The following is a 16,035-nucleotide window of genomic DNA, read 5'->3' on the forward strand; positions in this document are numbered from 1 at the left end:
TCGTGCAGCCTCGGGACAGATCATCGCAGCCACTATGAGTTCAGGATTGCCATAGCTGTGTTGTAGTCAGAAGATGGCGTTTCATAGCCCTGTCTGTCTTCCGGCTCCCACAGTCTTTCTGCTCCCCTTCTAGAGTGGCTCTTCAGGTGGGGTATGAAATATCTTGTTTAGGACTGACCTCTCAACCATCAGTTATTCTCAGCACCTTGAACAGCCATGGGATTCTTTATTCCCTGCAAAGAGAGACTTCTCTGATAAGGCTTAGAATACCCTTTGTCTTGTCTGTGGATATGGACAAAGGTATTTAGAAGACAGCTTGAGCTGTTAAACAGTAGTCAGTCACTGCTAGGGCTTATGACCACCCCAGCCATGTGCTCTGACCACTTTACAGATGTTTTGCTAGACATACAATGTATGCTGTGTAATTCCATGATTTATTGAAATACATGTGAATCCAAAGACCCCGCATTGAGACAGGCTTAGCCTTGTCCCCAACCTGCTCCATCCTAGAGAGATGATTTATTGAAATACATGTGAATCCAAAGACCCCACATTGAGACAGGCTTAGCCTTGTCCCCAACCTGCTCCATCCTAGAGAAAGAAATAAGTGAGAGTTCAAGGTATTTCACCCAAGAAAAAAAGAACCCAGTTATAATATCTGGAAACAAGACTTAAGGGAAAAGTTTGAGTTTTCATCAAGTTTATGAAGAGTTACTTCAGGCACGTTCAGAGTCTTGTAAAAATGTTATCTGGAAGACTTGCCATAACCATAAGAAGCTGCACAAATGGGGGAGTGTGTAGACATCTTCATTTCCATTATTTAACAACATTTGCTATGCTCCTTCCATGAATCCGTCCTTCCTCCTCTTTCAGCTAGCACTGAGATGACAGAGTGTAAGTGACGCATATGTGCTCAGCATACAGAGATTGCAATCTCGGCAGTAATCCCCACAGTACTAAACAGAGCAAAGCTAGAATGCCATTTTCTTACTTAATCACTAGGTTTGAGCCATGTGAGGGGGACTAACATGGCCTGGGAGTCCCTCCATGAACTTGCAGGGTGCAAACTGACTCAAGCCAGACCCTCTGGGCTGCAATCTGCACCTGCAAGGAGCTAAGCCTCACCTCTGAAGAAAGACTTTTCCTTCCTCAAAGCTTTCCTTTGTAAAACTGGGAAGAGAACTCATTTATTGGTCTTTCAGTAAAAATTGTAAATTATATAGAAGAAAAAACATTGGAAGCATATGATTCCTTTTAAAGTCACAATGAGGGGTCACAATTGGGAAAGGGCTACCTTTTGCACTCTATCAAAATGTTAATGGCACCTGTTTCTTTAACCCCAGCAAAGTTTCATTTTCTTAGGTTGGCAAAATCATCAAACACATCAGCCAATTGTATCTAATTCTGATCCTGTATGTTCTGCCTACCATAGAAAGTTGACATGGTCTCCCTCACTCTTTTGTTCATATTATTTTATAGCTAAGTAGCCTAAGTAGCCATTTTCCTCACTAGCTCTATCATGAAGGCACTCTGCAGAGGCCTAAGCTTGGGCTTGATTTCCCCATTGATGGAACCAACAACTGACACTGTTCTTTCTCAATGGGACTGTCCAGATCTAACCAGAGTCTGGCAATTTTAACTCATTTTTGAAAGAAGAGTTCAAGTTTTTGTCAGTATATTGATCGTGGTTTTTAGAAAATAAACTTTGGAGTATATTAATATTCGTATTTACCAGTAGGGGTCAGTAAAGCTCCATGTCAAAGTTAACTTGAACTCCACTTCATACGTAATTTAACAGCCATAAGAAAGCTTGATATGCAGATACAATTTCATTAGGTACCTGTGCCACATTATTCAGCCGTAGAGAGAAATGGAATCATCGCAGCGGTAGGAAAGGGCTGCAGCTGGCTGTTACCATGTTAAGCAAAATCAGACAGACTCAGACAGGTGCCAGATGTTTTCTCTTACATGTGGACTTCAGCTTCAAATCTGTGTGTGTTCACCTGTGTACGTCTGTGTTTGTGTGGCTGTGTGTACCTGTGTGTGTGAAGTAGAAAAGGAATTGAGAGGCAGGGAAGTGATTCTAGGGGAGGTGAGGGAGTGAGGAAAGAGTTGTGAGGGGTGAAAGCAGAAGAGGCGAACAGTGTTGGGGAGAAGGGGACAGGAAGAAGGGACGAGGGAGGAGAGTGTGGCCAAGGATGAGTAAGAACAGTGTATAATGACATAGATGTGGAAATGTCATAATGAGCCTCATTGTTCTGTACACTAGGGAAAGTGTTTCAAAATGCATTGCAGTCCTTGGAGATCCAGCCCCCCCATAGAGTAGTTACCTTGTTCTAATGCTGTCTGCCAGCTTTGTTGGGGTGCCAGACCCTTAAAATGATTATTTTAGGTTAGGCTTCTGCTGTACTCACGAACTTCAATCTTTATCCAATTATGGATCCTTAAGAGATGGCCATTCTAATCAGCTACCCTTTTTATTACCACATCCGTGGAGACATGCCATGGGCACCCTGTGAGATCAAGACAGCTTGCCCGAGTCAGTTCTCTCCTTTCCTCATGACTTGGTAGCCAGCACCTTCACATACTAAGTGACCTCACAGCCCTGGGCTTTCTTTATTTGCTCTAACAATGAGGGAGTTTTTGCTTCATGAGCTAGGAAACCACTCTCTCGTATTCAGTTCTGTCTCCCTGCCCAGGCAGTGGTAAATGCTTCGTCAATTACTTGCTCTTGACACTGATCATTAGGAGTCTTTGTACACCAAGTGAAAAGCTATCCAGAGCCCAGGTAAAGGGAACTGTTGTCAAGCCTGACACTCTTGAGTTCAAACTCTGGGACCCACACAGTAGGAGAGAGGGGACTTCTGCAAGTTGTCCTCTGACCTCCATGTAGGTTCTGTGATGTGAACTTGTACACACATACATACACATGTACACTAAATATAAAAATATTTAAAGCCTCCCATTTCTAACGTTGGTTGTGATCCTGCCTCCATGATCATATCAGCACAGTTACATACCCCAGTAAGTTTCTCTTTCTTCCTTAAGTGTTCTCTCAGTGAACTACCACTCTCCTAGTTTTTCCTCATATGGCATAGCTTTCCAACCTCCCGCCGCCTACTCTGACGACTGCCATGGAGCTTCTGTTTTCTCAGGTTCCTCTTGTGTGTCTTTGTCCATATGCTGTTGTAGCTGTAACCTAACTCACTAAGGAGTGCTATAAGACTTTTCTCCCCCAGGATTTAGATAGACATCTAAATGAACATCCTCTATCTCCAATATATGCAAACACAGCGTCTACAACAGTGGTTCTCAACCTGTGGGTCATGACCCCCTTTGAGAGATTGAACCAGCCTTTCAGAGAGCTCTCCTAAGACCATTGGAAAGCACAGATGTTTATATTACAATTCATAACAGAAGCAAAATTACAATTATGAGGTGGCAAAGAAAATAATCTTATGGTTGGGATCATCACAACATATATTAGGAAGGTTGACAACCACTGTTCTAGAACACAGGGAGAAGGTCAAAGTAATTTTGAGTAAGTACAGCACCATAGAGTCCACACACAAACACACACACACACACACACACACACACACACACACACACACACACACACACACACACAGTGCCTTGAACCCCCATGGCCTACTCTACATATTACTAACCATTTGACTCTTGGTAAATAACTCCACAGCAAGTTAAAGGTGACATATACAGTCACCTTTTGCTATGAGCATAATGGAGCTAACAGTCACAAGAGAAAAGGCATAGAAAGAGATCTCCTAAAGTATAACAGTCTAGGCTAAAGCAAAACGTTCTGCAGTTCATCCTAAACATACCGTTATATTAAGGGACAGAAGAGGAACTAGCATACACAGAAGGGAACACACCAGCACCTCAAATGGTGGAAGAAGGACTTCTCAAAGTCTGCTCCTCCACAAAAGCGATGGAGGGAAGCAGGCGGGCAAAAATTACCCAAGTCAGCGTGTTTGAGAGTCTGCACTGCAAAGACTTGCAGCAGTGAGTGGGGCCTGCTTGTTGTTGGAGACAGCGTCTCCCAGAGCAGCGAACTCGATGGCATTTGCCCTGTCACAGGCTGGTTTCGGCCCCATGGCCATGGAGACCAGCAGACTCAGGCCATACCAGCTGACATAACGAGTAGCCTAGCAGCCACTGAAGGGAGCAGAAGAGGCTCAGTATCCCTCCAAGCCACATTCCAAAGACACTTGTCACTGTTTGACTTCATGTCAGCTCCCTGGAAAAGCCCAGTTTTAGGGCCTGACTCTATTTGATTTGACTCAGAGTTTGCTCATTAACAAAGGCCCTAACACCAGGGCATTGTGAGTAACTAGTTTACACCAGCAGTGAGTGTAACATGACATTTACCTAGGATGGAGCCGGTGGCAGGAGCGGTGAGAGCAGGAGCAGGAGCAGGTGGATGGGATGGTCATGGGGAGCTTTGAACAATGTTGACATATTCCCGGGAACTGTATGTAGTTGACTATGTGCAGCCCAGGGAAGACTTGAGACAGCACGGATCACTCACCTCTGACTGACCTTGAGGGTCATACAGGTAGGAAATGAAGGCATACCCCACCCCATCTGGAGCCTCTCAGCAAAGGATGGCAGACTTAATGATCCACTTCAGTCTGTAGGGGTCAGCCAGATAGCTTGGTGGATAAAGCCACTTGTACTGAGCATAATGACCTGAGTTCAATTCCCCAAGACCCATATAGGAGAGGGAGAGTATTGACTCATGAATGTTATCTTCTGACCTTTAGGCACAGTGGCATTCGTGCGCGCGCACACACACCCCATACACACAGAAGATTGTTTTCTTAAAGAAGCATTTTTAATATGTATTCTAATTGCTGACCCACTAACTTTACTAAACAGACCCCAGTGGTCCCAGACATCAGAGAAGAGACTTTGACAGCATTTTTATAGGAGGGTTATTATAAAGAATAATATAAAAACTGCAACCAAAACTCAAAAGTAGCAGTGGGACAAGTCTGTCTTCCAAAATACTATGTTAGACTTACTCAGAATGTCCCATACTTACCAAAAAAAATTACAAAAGCCGGGCGGTGGTGGCACACGCCTTTAATCCCAGCACTCGGGAGGCAGAGCCAGACGGATCTCTGTGAGTTCGAGGCCAGCCTGGGCTACCAAGTGAGTTCCAGGACAGGCACAAAGCTACACAGAGAAACCCTGTCTCGAAAAACCAAAAAAAAAAAAAAAAATTACAAAACGTACAAAATCAGAACGTATATCCATGCAAAAGAACAAAGGGCAGTCTGCAGAAGCTATGTGAGGAAGTCCAGATTTTCAGCTTACCAGAAAAAAATATTTGAATTATCTACATGTTCCAAGAGTTGAAAGAAACAAAAAAATGTCCAGAGGACTAAAGTATGAGGATGCGGTCTCATCAAATAGCACAATCAGTGAAAAGTCAGAACCAGTGGGGCTAGAGAGATGGCTCCGAGGTTAAGAGCACTCGCTGCTCTTCAGAGGACTCCAGTTCCACATTGTGGCTCACAATAGTCTGCAACACCAGTCTCAGGGGATCTGACGCCGCCTTTTGGCCTCTTTAGACACCAGGCACACACATGGAGAACAGACATATATACAGCAAAACACCCATATACAGAAAGTAAAAATGAAATCTTAAAAAAAAAAAAATAAATAGGAGTTGGAACCAAGAAGAACCAAGTGGGAATTGTGATGTTCAAAAGTCCAGTTACTGAAATGAAAACTTCTTTCTAGGACTTCCATAGCAGGTTTGATCTAGCGAAGAAGGAATCCCTGAAACTGAAGTTAAGCCAAATAAAATAAATCCACTCTGAGGAACAGGAAGAAAGATGAGTGAAGGAAAATGAAAAGAGCTTCAGAGACCTGTGCAGAGCCGTCAGGAATACCAGGATGTGCACAGAGCCCCGGAGACCTGTGCAGAGCTGTCAGGAATACCAGGATGTGCACAGAGCCCCAGAGACCTGTACAAATCTGTCAGACATATCAAGATGTGCATAGAGAATACCAGATGGAAAGACAAGAGTCCAGAAGAGGATCTGAAGACACATGACTAAAAACTTACAGATGGTGGAAAATACTGGGTTTCCATATCCAAGAGGCTCTGTGAACTCTCCATAGAATAAAGACATCTACTTGGGGATGTGCCATAGACTTCCAAGAGACCAAGGAAATATGGAGGGTAACAAGACAAACACGACTCATGTGCATGGGCTCCTCCGATTATCAACTGACTTTACAACGTACAGACATCATGGGGGTCAGAAGGTAGTGGAGATGTAAGTGTATTCAGAGAGAGAAAGACTGCTAGTCAAGAATTCTGTCTAAAGGACAGTGAAACTGCACTTCAAAATGAACGAAAAATAAGGCATTGCCAGATAGTAAAAAAACTAATCAGTCCCAACAGACCTCATGGACACACTGTACACATGTACCCAAAAGAGCTGTGACTAGTAGGTCTATCCTACGAGAAATATTAAATACTGAATGAAAAGATAGTAACTCAGATTCACACAAATAAAAGGTATCAATAAAAGCCATATGTATGCATATAAAAGACTAACTTTTCTTTGTAACTTTTTCTCTTGCCACTTAGAGAACTGTATCATAAAGCAGTCATTATAAAATTACCAGCTGGCTCCCAATATATCAAGATGTAATTTTCAGATTAGCAGTAAAGGTAGGGAAACAGGATGGTACTAGAGGGAAATGTCCATGTGCTATTAAAATTAAGCCTGTATTAATCGGAAGTAGATTATAGCCAACTAAAAAGTGAACTGGAACCCCCAGAGCAGCCACTAAGAAAATAACTTTGAAAGAGAATAGTAAAAAGGAACAAAAGTCTTATCTTGTGTAGTTGAATTCATGTATTTAGTGCAAAGGGGCCGATCATGGAGGGCTAGAAGCACAAGATCCAGAAGACCTGTGAGAAAGGCGGAGAAAGGCAGAGGAAGTTTCATAAGCAATTGCATGAAATGGTTTAAACACCCAGCTCTCAGAAGGCAACAGCTAGCAGAGTATAAATAAAATGGTCCAGCCGGGCGGTGGTGGCGCACGCCTTTAATCCAGCACTTGGGAGGCAGAGGCAGGCGGATCTCTGTGAGTTCGAGGCCAGCCTGGGCTACCAAGTGAGTTACAGGAAAGGCGCAAAGCTACACAGAGAAACCCTGTCTCGAAAAAACCAAAAATAAAAATAAATAAATAAAAATAAAAAAATAAAATGGTCCAACCATACTGTCTGCAAGAGACACAATTTGACACACGCAGGGAATCTCTGTTGAAGGTGCATGCCTAGGGAAGACCTGTGATTCAAGGACACAGAGAAATTGAAAGGAAAAGTATGGAAGACAACAACACACACTGAAGCTGAGCCGGAGCTGGAGGGCCTCTACTGACAGACCATAGGCAGCAGTTGGCCTCCATCGCTGTGACAGACACCTGCAGTGCTTTCCACGGAGCATGTGCTTACTTGGGGTCACAGTTGTAGAGGTCTTCATCTGCAGTCACTTGACTCCATTGTTTGGACCTGAAATGAGACGTGGTGACCAGCAGGTAGCACAGGCTGTTCACCTCATGGCAGCCAGGACAACCATAGAGAAGAAGAGGAAGGATCTTAGAATACACCCCTCCAAAGCATGCTCTTCCATGATGTACTTCTTCCAATGAGGGCCCCTCCAAAAGTTCCCAGCACCTCCTTAAAGGGCTCTCCCAGCTGGAGAGCAGGTCTTCCACATGGGCTTGTGGAGAACCTATATAGGCAGCCGCAGCACCAACTTTAAAAGAATAACCAGAAATAAACCATCTTAGAATGCTAATTTTTCCATGAGGAAAGCACAATACTTAAAATGCATTTGCACCTGCGAGTGTGTGAGAATTAATCTCTCAAATACAAGAATGAGAACTGTCAAACACCTTTCTTTTTGTTGTTGAAGTTTTTTTAAATCTTTTGCTGTCTTCAGATGTTTATTTTTAAATCAAACTCCTACTTTGAACAATGGATAGTATGACTTAGGAGAAGATCAAGAAGTGAACTCCTTTATAGACTAATAACCTTAGGTATCGTAGAGCACTCCCTCAACCACAGAACACGTGCAGCATTCTCCAGGGTCATGTTTGGCCAACATGTTTATTTTTTTTTTAAATGCTCAGCATCACTAATCAGCAGGGAAATGCAGTTCCAAACCACAGTAAGATAGCACTTTACTCCAGTAAGGTGGCCATTACCAAAAGACAAAGATAAGTGCTGGCTAAGGAGAGGAAGGGAAGCCCGGGCACACTGTTGCTGAGCAGGTAAACTATGACAGACATTATAAGAAGAGTGTGGTGGATCCTTAGAGAAAACAGAACTACCGACTGGCCAGCAATCTGATACGCTGTTCACTCAGAGGAAGCCAAGGGAGTCAGAGAACGCCACCTGCACTCCCACTGCAGCACAGCACACAGTGGACAAGATGCCAGAGCAGCCTGGGGGCCGCTGACGGAGGGAGGGGTCTTTTTAATGGGGGTGTATGTATACTGTTATGGTGGTTGGCCACATAAAGAATGAAACCCTGTCATTGGCAGCAACATGGATAGTACTGGAGACACCATGTTACATGAAACCAGGCACAGAAAGATACACACACGTCCTCATGATCTAGAAGCTGAGACTTTAATCTTGTAAATGTAGAGACCCTGCAGTGGGTCTTGAAGGGTGGGAAGGATAAAGGGGCAGAAAAGAGAAAATTTGGCTGCTGGGTACCAAACTGCAGTTGTAGGAATATTAGTGTTCCAAGCATAGCACAGTTGGGAGATTATAGATTGTAACAGCTTATTAGACATTTGTAAATAAAAGGAGTATGTGTGCAAAGAATAAAATATTTTTTAAAAAATAAGTGAAAAGAAGTTAAAGGCTTCCAACACAAATGTGATAAATGTTTGATATAGAAATACTAATTAATTTGATCATTATAGATCATGTGCATATATCAAGTTATCACACCACTTCTCATAAATATGTAATTTAATATGTCAATAAAAATAAACTTACCTGTCATAGATAGAAAAAGAACATGTTCTAAAGAAAAAAACTGCATCCTATGCCAAGATGTGCCAGCTCCTGGGACTGGCAATGGCGGCTTTTAAACAGCTCTTAGAAATGTCTTTGATGAAGTAAAACAAAAATGACAAAGAATAAGAAATCTCAGCATTAAATAAACAAACAATTGGTATTCTAGAACTGAAAAGCCATTCCAGCCTCCCATTTGTCCACTAAACAAACTCGGCCCAAGGACAGTCACTCTGTGAGGCCTTCCTAGGGCCCCAGCATCCGGCAGCCCACACATTGCTTATGGAAGGAGGGGAACTCAGGAAGAAAAAAGTGGATTCCAGGACAGTCTCCTCACTGTTCACAGTCGGTGACTGATGGTGACGAAGCAGAGCTGGCCTTTTTAATTCCAGGAGAGGGACATTGGTCCTGCACCCTTCAGTGGACATGGCCTACTGCAGATAGAAGTACTGTGCCTTCTTTGGCACAGTCAGTTCTTGGGACAACAAGCCTTATTGCTATAGCTGTATAACATGGGTGGGTCAGTGACTTCCAATGAATTCTGCCAGGGCTTACGTCACTGTCTTAGCCCTTGGCTACAGCCAGCATCTGTGGTGCAGAGGCTATATCCTAATGATCACATGCCACCAGGCCAGTTGCGTCTCTGGAAGGCCGACCTGCAGGAGATGAGTACTGGATAAGTTGACTCTGACCTCATCATTCACCCCAAATCCAAAGTGTTCCCCATTCCTAGATGCCCCATCATCTAGGCCGTTCATAGCTCTGAAACAGTATTACAGGGCAGACCATGGGTCACACGTCCTGTTACATCAGTCAACTGTTACCTGTGGGTCCAGCTCCATGACTTGCAGCTGTCCAGGCCTTTATCACATGTCCTGTTTCATATTTTGTTTCCTATTAATGGTTGTCCACAATGGCCACTTAGTTTAGTTTATTCCCTCACAGCTCAGAGAGCTAACCTCCTAGGTATGTGACTTTCCGAACCACACAGAACCCAGTCCTCATAAGGGTTCCCAACAAGACTTGATATTTTGTGTCATGGTCTTAAAATTCTTAATCTTTAAATAAGAGCTCTATGTTTTCATTTGGCACTGAACTCCTCAAATGGTGTAGTCAGGCCTGTCCAGGATGTTGTAGGGCAGCATCCAGCCTTCTTCCTTCTTTCTGGATTTTTCTTCACCGCCACTGATATTGACCCTATCCAACACAGCAGGGCAGACACACCCATGACTGGCCCTGAGTCCAAAGTGGCCTTGTCATTTAGAACCACCATGATCAGTCCAACCCACTCGACATCAGTGACTTAGAAAGTCTTACAAGCCATTGGTTAAGCCCAGCTGAGAATGGTATCATTATGGTCAACTCAGTTAGACAGAACTAAGAATGAAACCACTTGTAGAATGGAGGGGTCTTCTATATTCCACCAGAATATTCTGCCATTACAAAGGAGGTTGCTTGGTCACACTGGGCCCAAGGGATGACCGTGTAGAATCATAAGAAACAATGGCCATTCTCCACTTAGTGGACACTATCCTGTGCCCCCTGAAGCTGAATACAGCTGGCATCTCAGAGACCCTGAGAATGGGCCGCCACAGAGCACTCTTGGATGGCATCTTGACAGGATGAGTGTGGCCTGCTCCGTTTCAGGGCCTGCAGTGCCCTCCCAAGCAGGGAGGCAGTCTCAGCTATGTTCCACAGTTACCAGCATTTATCTGCCAGTTTTTTACTAGTTTCACTAACCTGTGAGGCCCTTGAGGACCAAGATACACTGTGTTTACATTCTCAGTATCCACCTAACAGGGATCTACAGTATTTGTTGAATGAATAAATGAGAGGGGGATTAGCCAATCAGTGTCGTCCTTAGTGCGGTCAGACTTGGATCCTATCAAACTCTATCATTTGTTTTCTGTGCTGTTCTAGCCACTTGACTGCAGATAACATGGGCTTCTGGCTTACTTCATTTCCCAAGCCCCATTCTTAGCTTGCAGATGACGGCTGCTCAAAGGACCGTTCATTCACTTTTTTGTTTCATAGAACTTACAATTCTTAGAATTCTGTTGTGTCAGCCTGGTTTTCAAGTCTTTCCCATGACTCTGATTCTCCCCGAATCTGTTCTCCACTTGTTTTTGAGACAAGTCACTAACACATTGTTTCAGGGGCTGGGGATGTGGCTCAGTTAGCTGAGTGCTTGCCTAGCAGGCCTTAGGTCCTGGGTTTCATTCCCCACACTGGATAAAGTGGATGCAGTGGAGGATCAGAAGTTCAAGGTCATCCTCATTGATTTAGTGAGTTCAAGGCTAGCCCTGGGCTACATGAGACCTTGACTCAACACTAAAACTATTACTACTAACAATTTATTTTAGAGATTACCCACATCTTAAAATTCTTCAAAGATAATTTTCCATTAAGTCATGCCTCCCTTGAGTCCCCTGGCTGGAATGAACCAAGTTGCTCAGTGCTATAAGGGTGTTTGCATACCGCTACTGGGTTCTCCACCCTATGATAGTCATGTCTCCAGGTGTTTAGATGGGACTCCTTCCCAAGGGAAGCAGGGCTCCAGAGGCCAAGCATCATGTGGCTGTGTGCCTTGTGCTGCCTGTCCTATAAGAAAGTACTGGCTTCCCGCGGCAGCAGGAGAGGAGAAGAGCAGGGTGTGGCCTGTGTAGAAGGCACTGTGTGTTGTACCGTGTCCAGGCAGGAGAGGCTTCGAGGGCGCTGCTCAGGAGTCAGACCTGATCTCCCACAGTTGGAGTTCACTGCCCTTGAACAGGTTTATTGCAAAGCTAAAAGTTATGCCCAACAATAAGTAATGCATTTATATACTAGGTAAGAAGTGACTAGCCACACTCAGGGTATCCCACAGCAGGACCTCCGCTGCTTCGCCCCACAAGGCTACCTCCTGTTTCCCATGGTCCCTGCTGGCTTTGGCCGTCTCTCATGGGCACTGTGGCAGAGCTGGCAGAGCACCAAGTGGCCAGCAGTGGTAGCCAAAGGGGCGAGGTTCCCAACCACTAGTGTCAGCCGAGTTCTTTCTATCAGTGTACGGCTTCAAAAGAACCTCAGCCAGCTGCCACCAGAACACTGGCAACTGCCAAGCAAGCCTTACCCTGTCCTGCCTTCTCTGTGGCTCCAGGCTGACAGTGCCTTCCCACAGGAGGGGGCAGTACAAGGCAGGAGCTTCCAAATGTTCTCTTTGAGAGGAAGCAGCAAGGCTGTACACCCATCACCTCACCTAGAGGCCCTTGATGGCAGATTCTCCCTGCCTCTGCCCACTAGCTTCTGAGAGATCAGAAACAACAGGCATCTACAGCAAGGTGGGAAGAGAAGCAGACAGCATCCTGCCTGCAGCTAGCTGATGGAGAAGCAGGGAGTTTCCAGCCAGACTGGGGGAGGGTATGTATGTATGTATGTATGTATGCATACATGCATGCATGTATGCATGATGTGTTTTACCATTATTTTTAAATACCCAGACTCTGTCCAGCACTTCATCTAAGAGGAAAGAGGAAGCAGCTCTCCAGACACTTGCTGCCAGCCCCCTTCTCAAGTCCAGTCTGTCCGATAATATGATTGTACTATAGAGCGCAAAGTGTACTGTTAGCCAGCGATGAAAGTGAAGTTCTTACTGACATCTGTTGTTTTGTTCTGTGTTTCACAATCATTTATCTTCTCTAAATGGAACATGAAAGGACAAACAGCCACAGACAGCGCCACCAGGCTGCCACCTTACCAAGCCAATTTTAACACTTGGCATCAGACAGGTCCTTTAGTTTTATAACAGAAGCCATTGTAATCCATGGGAGAAACAAAGTGTGGCTTCTTATCCTTTACACTGACGCCTTCAGGAAGGTTCCATAGATGTTTAGACACTTCCCTGTGTGATGGGAACTCAGAGCATTTTGTACAATGCTGAATTGAGTTCATTTATGATATTTATGAGATTTTATTATTTGTCTTTGTAGAACTACATCTGGTTATGCTGTTTTTGAAGCTTGAATGGAACATTCATTTACACTGGTTTTGAAAACTGAATGAAACATTCATAGCCTGAGGTTTCAGACAGAAATGAAGGTAACTGAGGCTCTACAAGAACAAACAGTACTTTAAGATTTAAGATCTGACAGATGAGCACATGAGAACTACATTAAAAGCATTTATGAGCCCAGAGATGCAGGACAGGCAACCTCCATGCTGCGATGGGCAGTTACATCATAAGAATCCAACACCAGAGTGCAAACATGGCGTCCACCAGTGTCACAGCGCTGGCCTACATTATCCAGACAATGAAGTCATAAAACACTACAGCTTCATCTGCACAAAGTCTAGGAATATGGCAATATTATCTCTGATAGGTTGTGCAGACCATTCTAGTACATTGTGCATGGCTAGAAAATGCTAATTCTTATCATAAGAACTGCTGCCTAGGTAGACCCCCTAGGCCTAAGTCCTCACATTGGCACAACGGGCACTTGATTCACTGAGCTATCCCCGCCCCTCATTGCACACCTCCTTAAGTCTCAGATATCTATTTTTAATTAATAAAGGAAGGCAACAAGATTTACCTGAATTGGCTTACCTACTCACCTACTTCAGATAGGCAGGCAGGCCGGCCGGCAGGCAGAGAAACCAACTTTATTTCCTCTACGGAAAAAACTCAAAATTTGCAAATTATATAAAGGACTCATCAATACATAAAATTTTTATTTCTAACACTTTTTCACTTCTTGTGTGTACCTGCTGTAATTATTCCCAACAAAGCCACAATGCATAGAACGTTAGTATGAACTATCTTAAAGTATAGAATAATTTTAGAAGATCCATTCATTACCTCGTCAGAATTGCTTCATTATTAGTCATCCATAAAATATAAGTCATTACCTTTTGGTTTCCAGATTTAGATTTTCAAGAAGGGACTTGTTACATAGCCCCAGTCCACCTAGACCTCATGAGGCTCATGCCTCAGTCTCCCAGCCCCTGGGTGTACAGGCACACGTCACCACAGCAGTTTAGTCTACTGTGCTAACGTTCATTTAATATTTGGACAAAGAAGGATTGTGTGCTCCTTTCTGCTGAGTGTATCCCCTGGTCTCCTTTCACTAAACTCTTGGCTGGACGCCAGTTTCTGGGAAGTGGAACTCAGGGGAAATCACATGACCTGCCTACTCTTTTAGCTTTCTTCCACAAATGGCCATCCTTCATTAATCCGTATGTTGTTTATCTGTGTCTTACAGGGCTCCGTCTTTTTCCAAGACCAAGCTTCACACTTGTCACCAGGAAGACTTTAACGGCAGTCTTAGAAACCATTGGCTCATTTTTTTTTTTTTTAAATATAAAAACATAATTTTATTTACATCAACTTTATATATTAATCATATTGCATTTCCACTAACTTGTTTGTAATAACATTCATGAAACACCCTTTGAATATCAAAGAGCAGCAGAGTGTTGGTCACAGCAATCTGAAGTCTGAAATACATCTACTGCAGTTTTTTCAAAAACAACCAATGACTTTAACAAACAAAAATGCCTAAAAACCTCAAAAAAATGTACTACCAACAATTTTGTAGCCATATCAGACCTCATAAATGGCATTATTTGAACATGGAACACTTCACACAACCTCTATTACATTGGTAGTTTGTTTTCTTTACAATAAAACACAAAATGGATACTCATATATCCAATTCAATTATACAGTTTTGAACTGAATGTATTTCGTCAAGATGTCATATTTCTGAAGACAGACACTCACTTTTTCCACCATTCACCTCATAATAAAGGTCTTAATTTCCTCGTTATTTGAATTGTCAACTATTTGGAAAATCATTTTTTTTTTAATTTATTTTAATTTATTTTGCAATACAATTCAGTTCTACATATCGGTCACGGATTCCCTTGTTCTCCCCCCTCCGATACAAATTGGCTCATTTTTAATGGGGGGAGGGAGAAATGAAAATAGGGGTTTTTTTCTTTTGTGGTTTTATTTACCTATTGTAGATTATTCATTAAAAATCTTTTTTAAAAACATCATTGTTTTCAGTTGCTTTAAAAAAGCCATAAAGCACCATCTACTCTTTTCAAAATGAAGGAACATCTATACAAAAACCTAGCCTGTGAACTGTGCCGATCTCCCACTGTGTGCTGGAGGAAGCTGCACACTAGAGAGTAGGGTGTGTCTGCATCACGCGGAGAGCACAGCTGAAGTGTATGCTCTGCCACTGAGTTAGTCAACAGATACTTGTGTAGTGTGTGCTGCGTGTTGGACCCGTTGTGGTGACCTAGAACACAGCAGTGAGCAAGCAGCTGAGGTTGCCGCCCTCGCCAACAGCTCCTGAACATTTGTTAACAGTCCTGCTTCCCGGCTGAGGTGAGATACTCCGAAAGGAGCTCTTGTTGGTTGGTTGACTCGGGTGCTGAAAATAACATACCCCAGAGCACCCCAAAAGTACCTTATTTATTTTTATGTGTATATCTGTGCACTGTGTATATGCCTGTGCCTTTGGAGGCCAAGAATAGGGATTTGGATTCCCCAGGACTGAAGTTACAGATGATTATAAACTAGCATGTAGGTGCTGGGAATTGAACCTGAGTCCTCTGGAAGAGTAGCCAGTACTCTTAACCACTGAGCCATTTCTCCAGCCCCACTGAAAGTACTTTTTAAAGCAGTCCTTTTTTTTTTTTCCCCAGTGAATACAAGTTATGAGTCAGCCAGTCTGGGGCAGGGTCTGAACGTTTTTGAAATCTTCCTTTAGTGGGATGTGCAGTCAGACAAACAGGTGAAGACCTCTGCACACCGTCTCCTCTCTACACACCATCTCCTGTTTCCATTTTACCTAGACTATAATTCTGAATGTTAGAGAAAAGTGGAGGTGGAACTAATGAATTATGTGATGAGACCAGACTCCAGCCATCTCTGCCTGCTCCATCCATAACCCTCAAAGATCAGAGATGGG

The 16,035-nt window shown here is 43.5% G+C and overlaps 1 protein-coding gene across 3 annotated transcripts in view; it reads left to right on the forward strand.

The window, feature by feature from the left end:
- Positions 1-15,109, forward strand: part of Rsph3 (radial spoke head 3) — a 61,985-nt gene extending 46,876 nt beyond the window's left edge. For 2 of the 3 annotated variants that reach the window (XM_052750871.1, XM_052750873.1), the window contains exon 9: positions 14,314-15,109. In XM_052750871.1, the coding sequence (XP_052606831.1) occupies positions 14,314-14,423 (110 nt within the window). In that variant the 3' untranslated portion in view covers positions 14,424-15,109. Of the gene's footprint in view, positions 1-13,044; positions 13,154-14,313 lie in introns of all 3 variants that reach the window. The other variant, XR_008221153.1, reaches the window with a different exon arrangement.
- The last annotated feature ends 926 nt before the right edge of the window (positions 15,110-16,035 follow it).

This window comes from Peromyscus californicus, unplaced genomic scaffold (assembly GCF_007827085.1).
Source record: "Peromyscus californicus insignis strain IS unplaced genomic scaffold, ASM782708v3 Scaffold_22__1_contigs__length_63687245, whole genome shotgun sequence".
In the NCBI taxonomy this organism is placed as follows: Eukaryota; Metazoa; Chordata; class Mammalia; order Rodentia; family Cricetidae; genus Peromyscus; species Peromyscus californicus.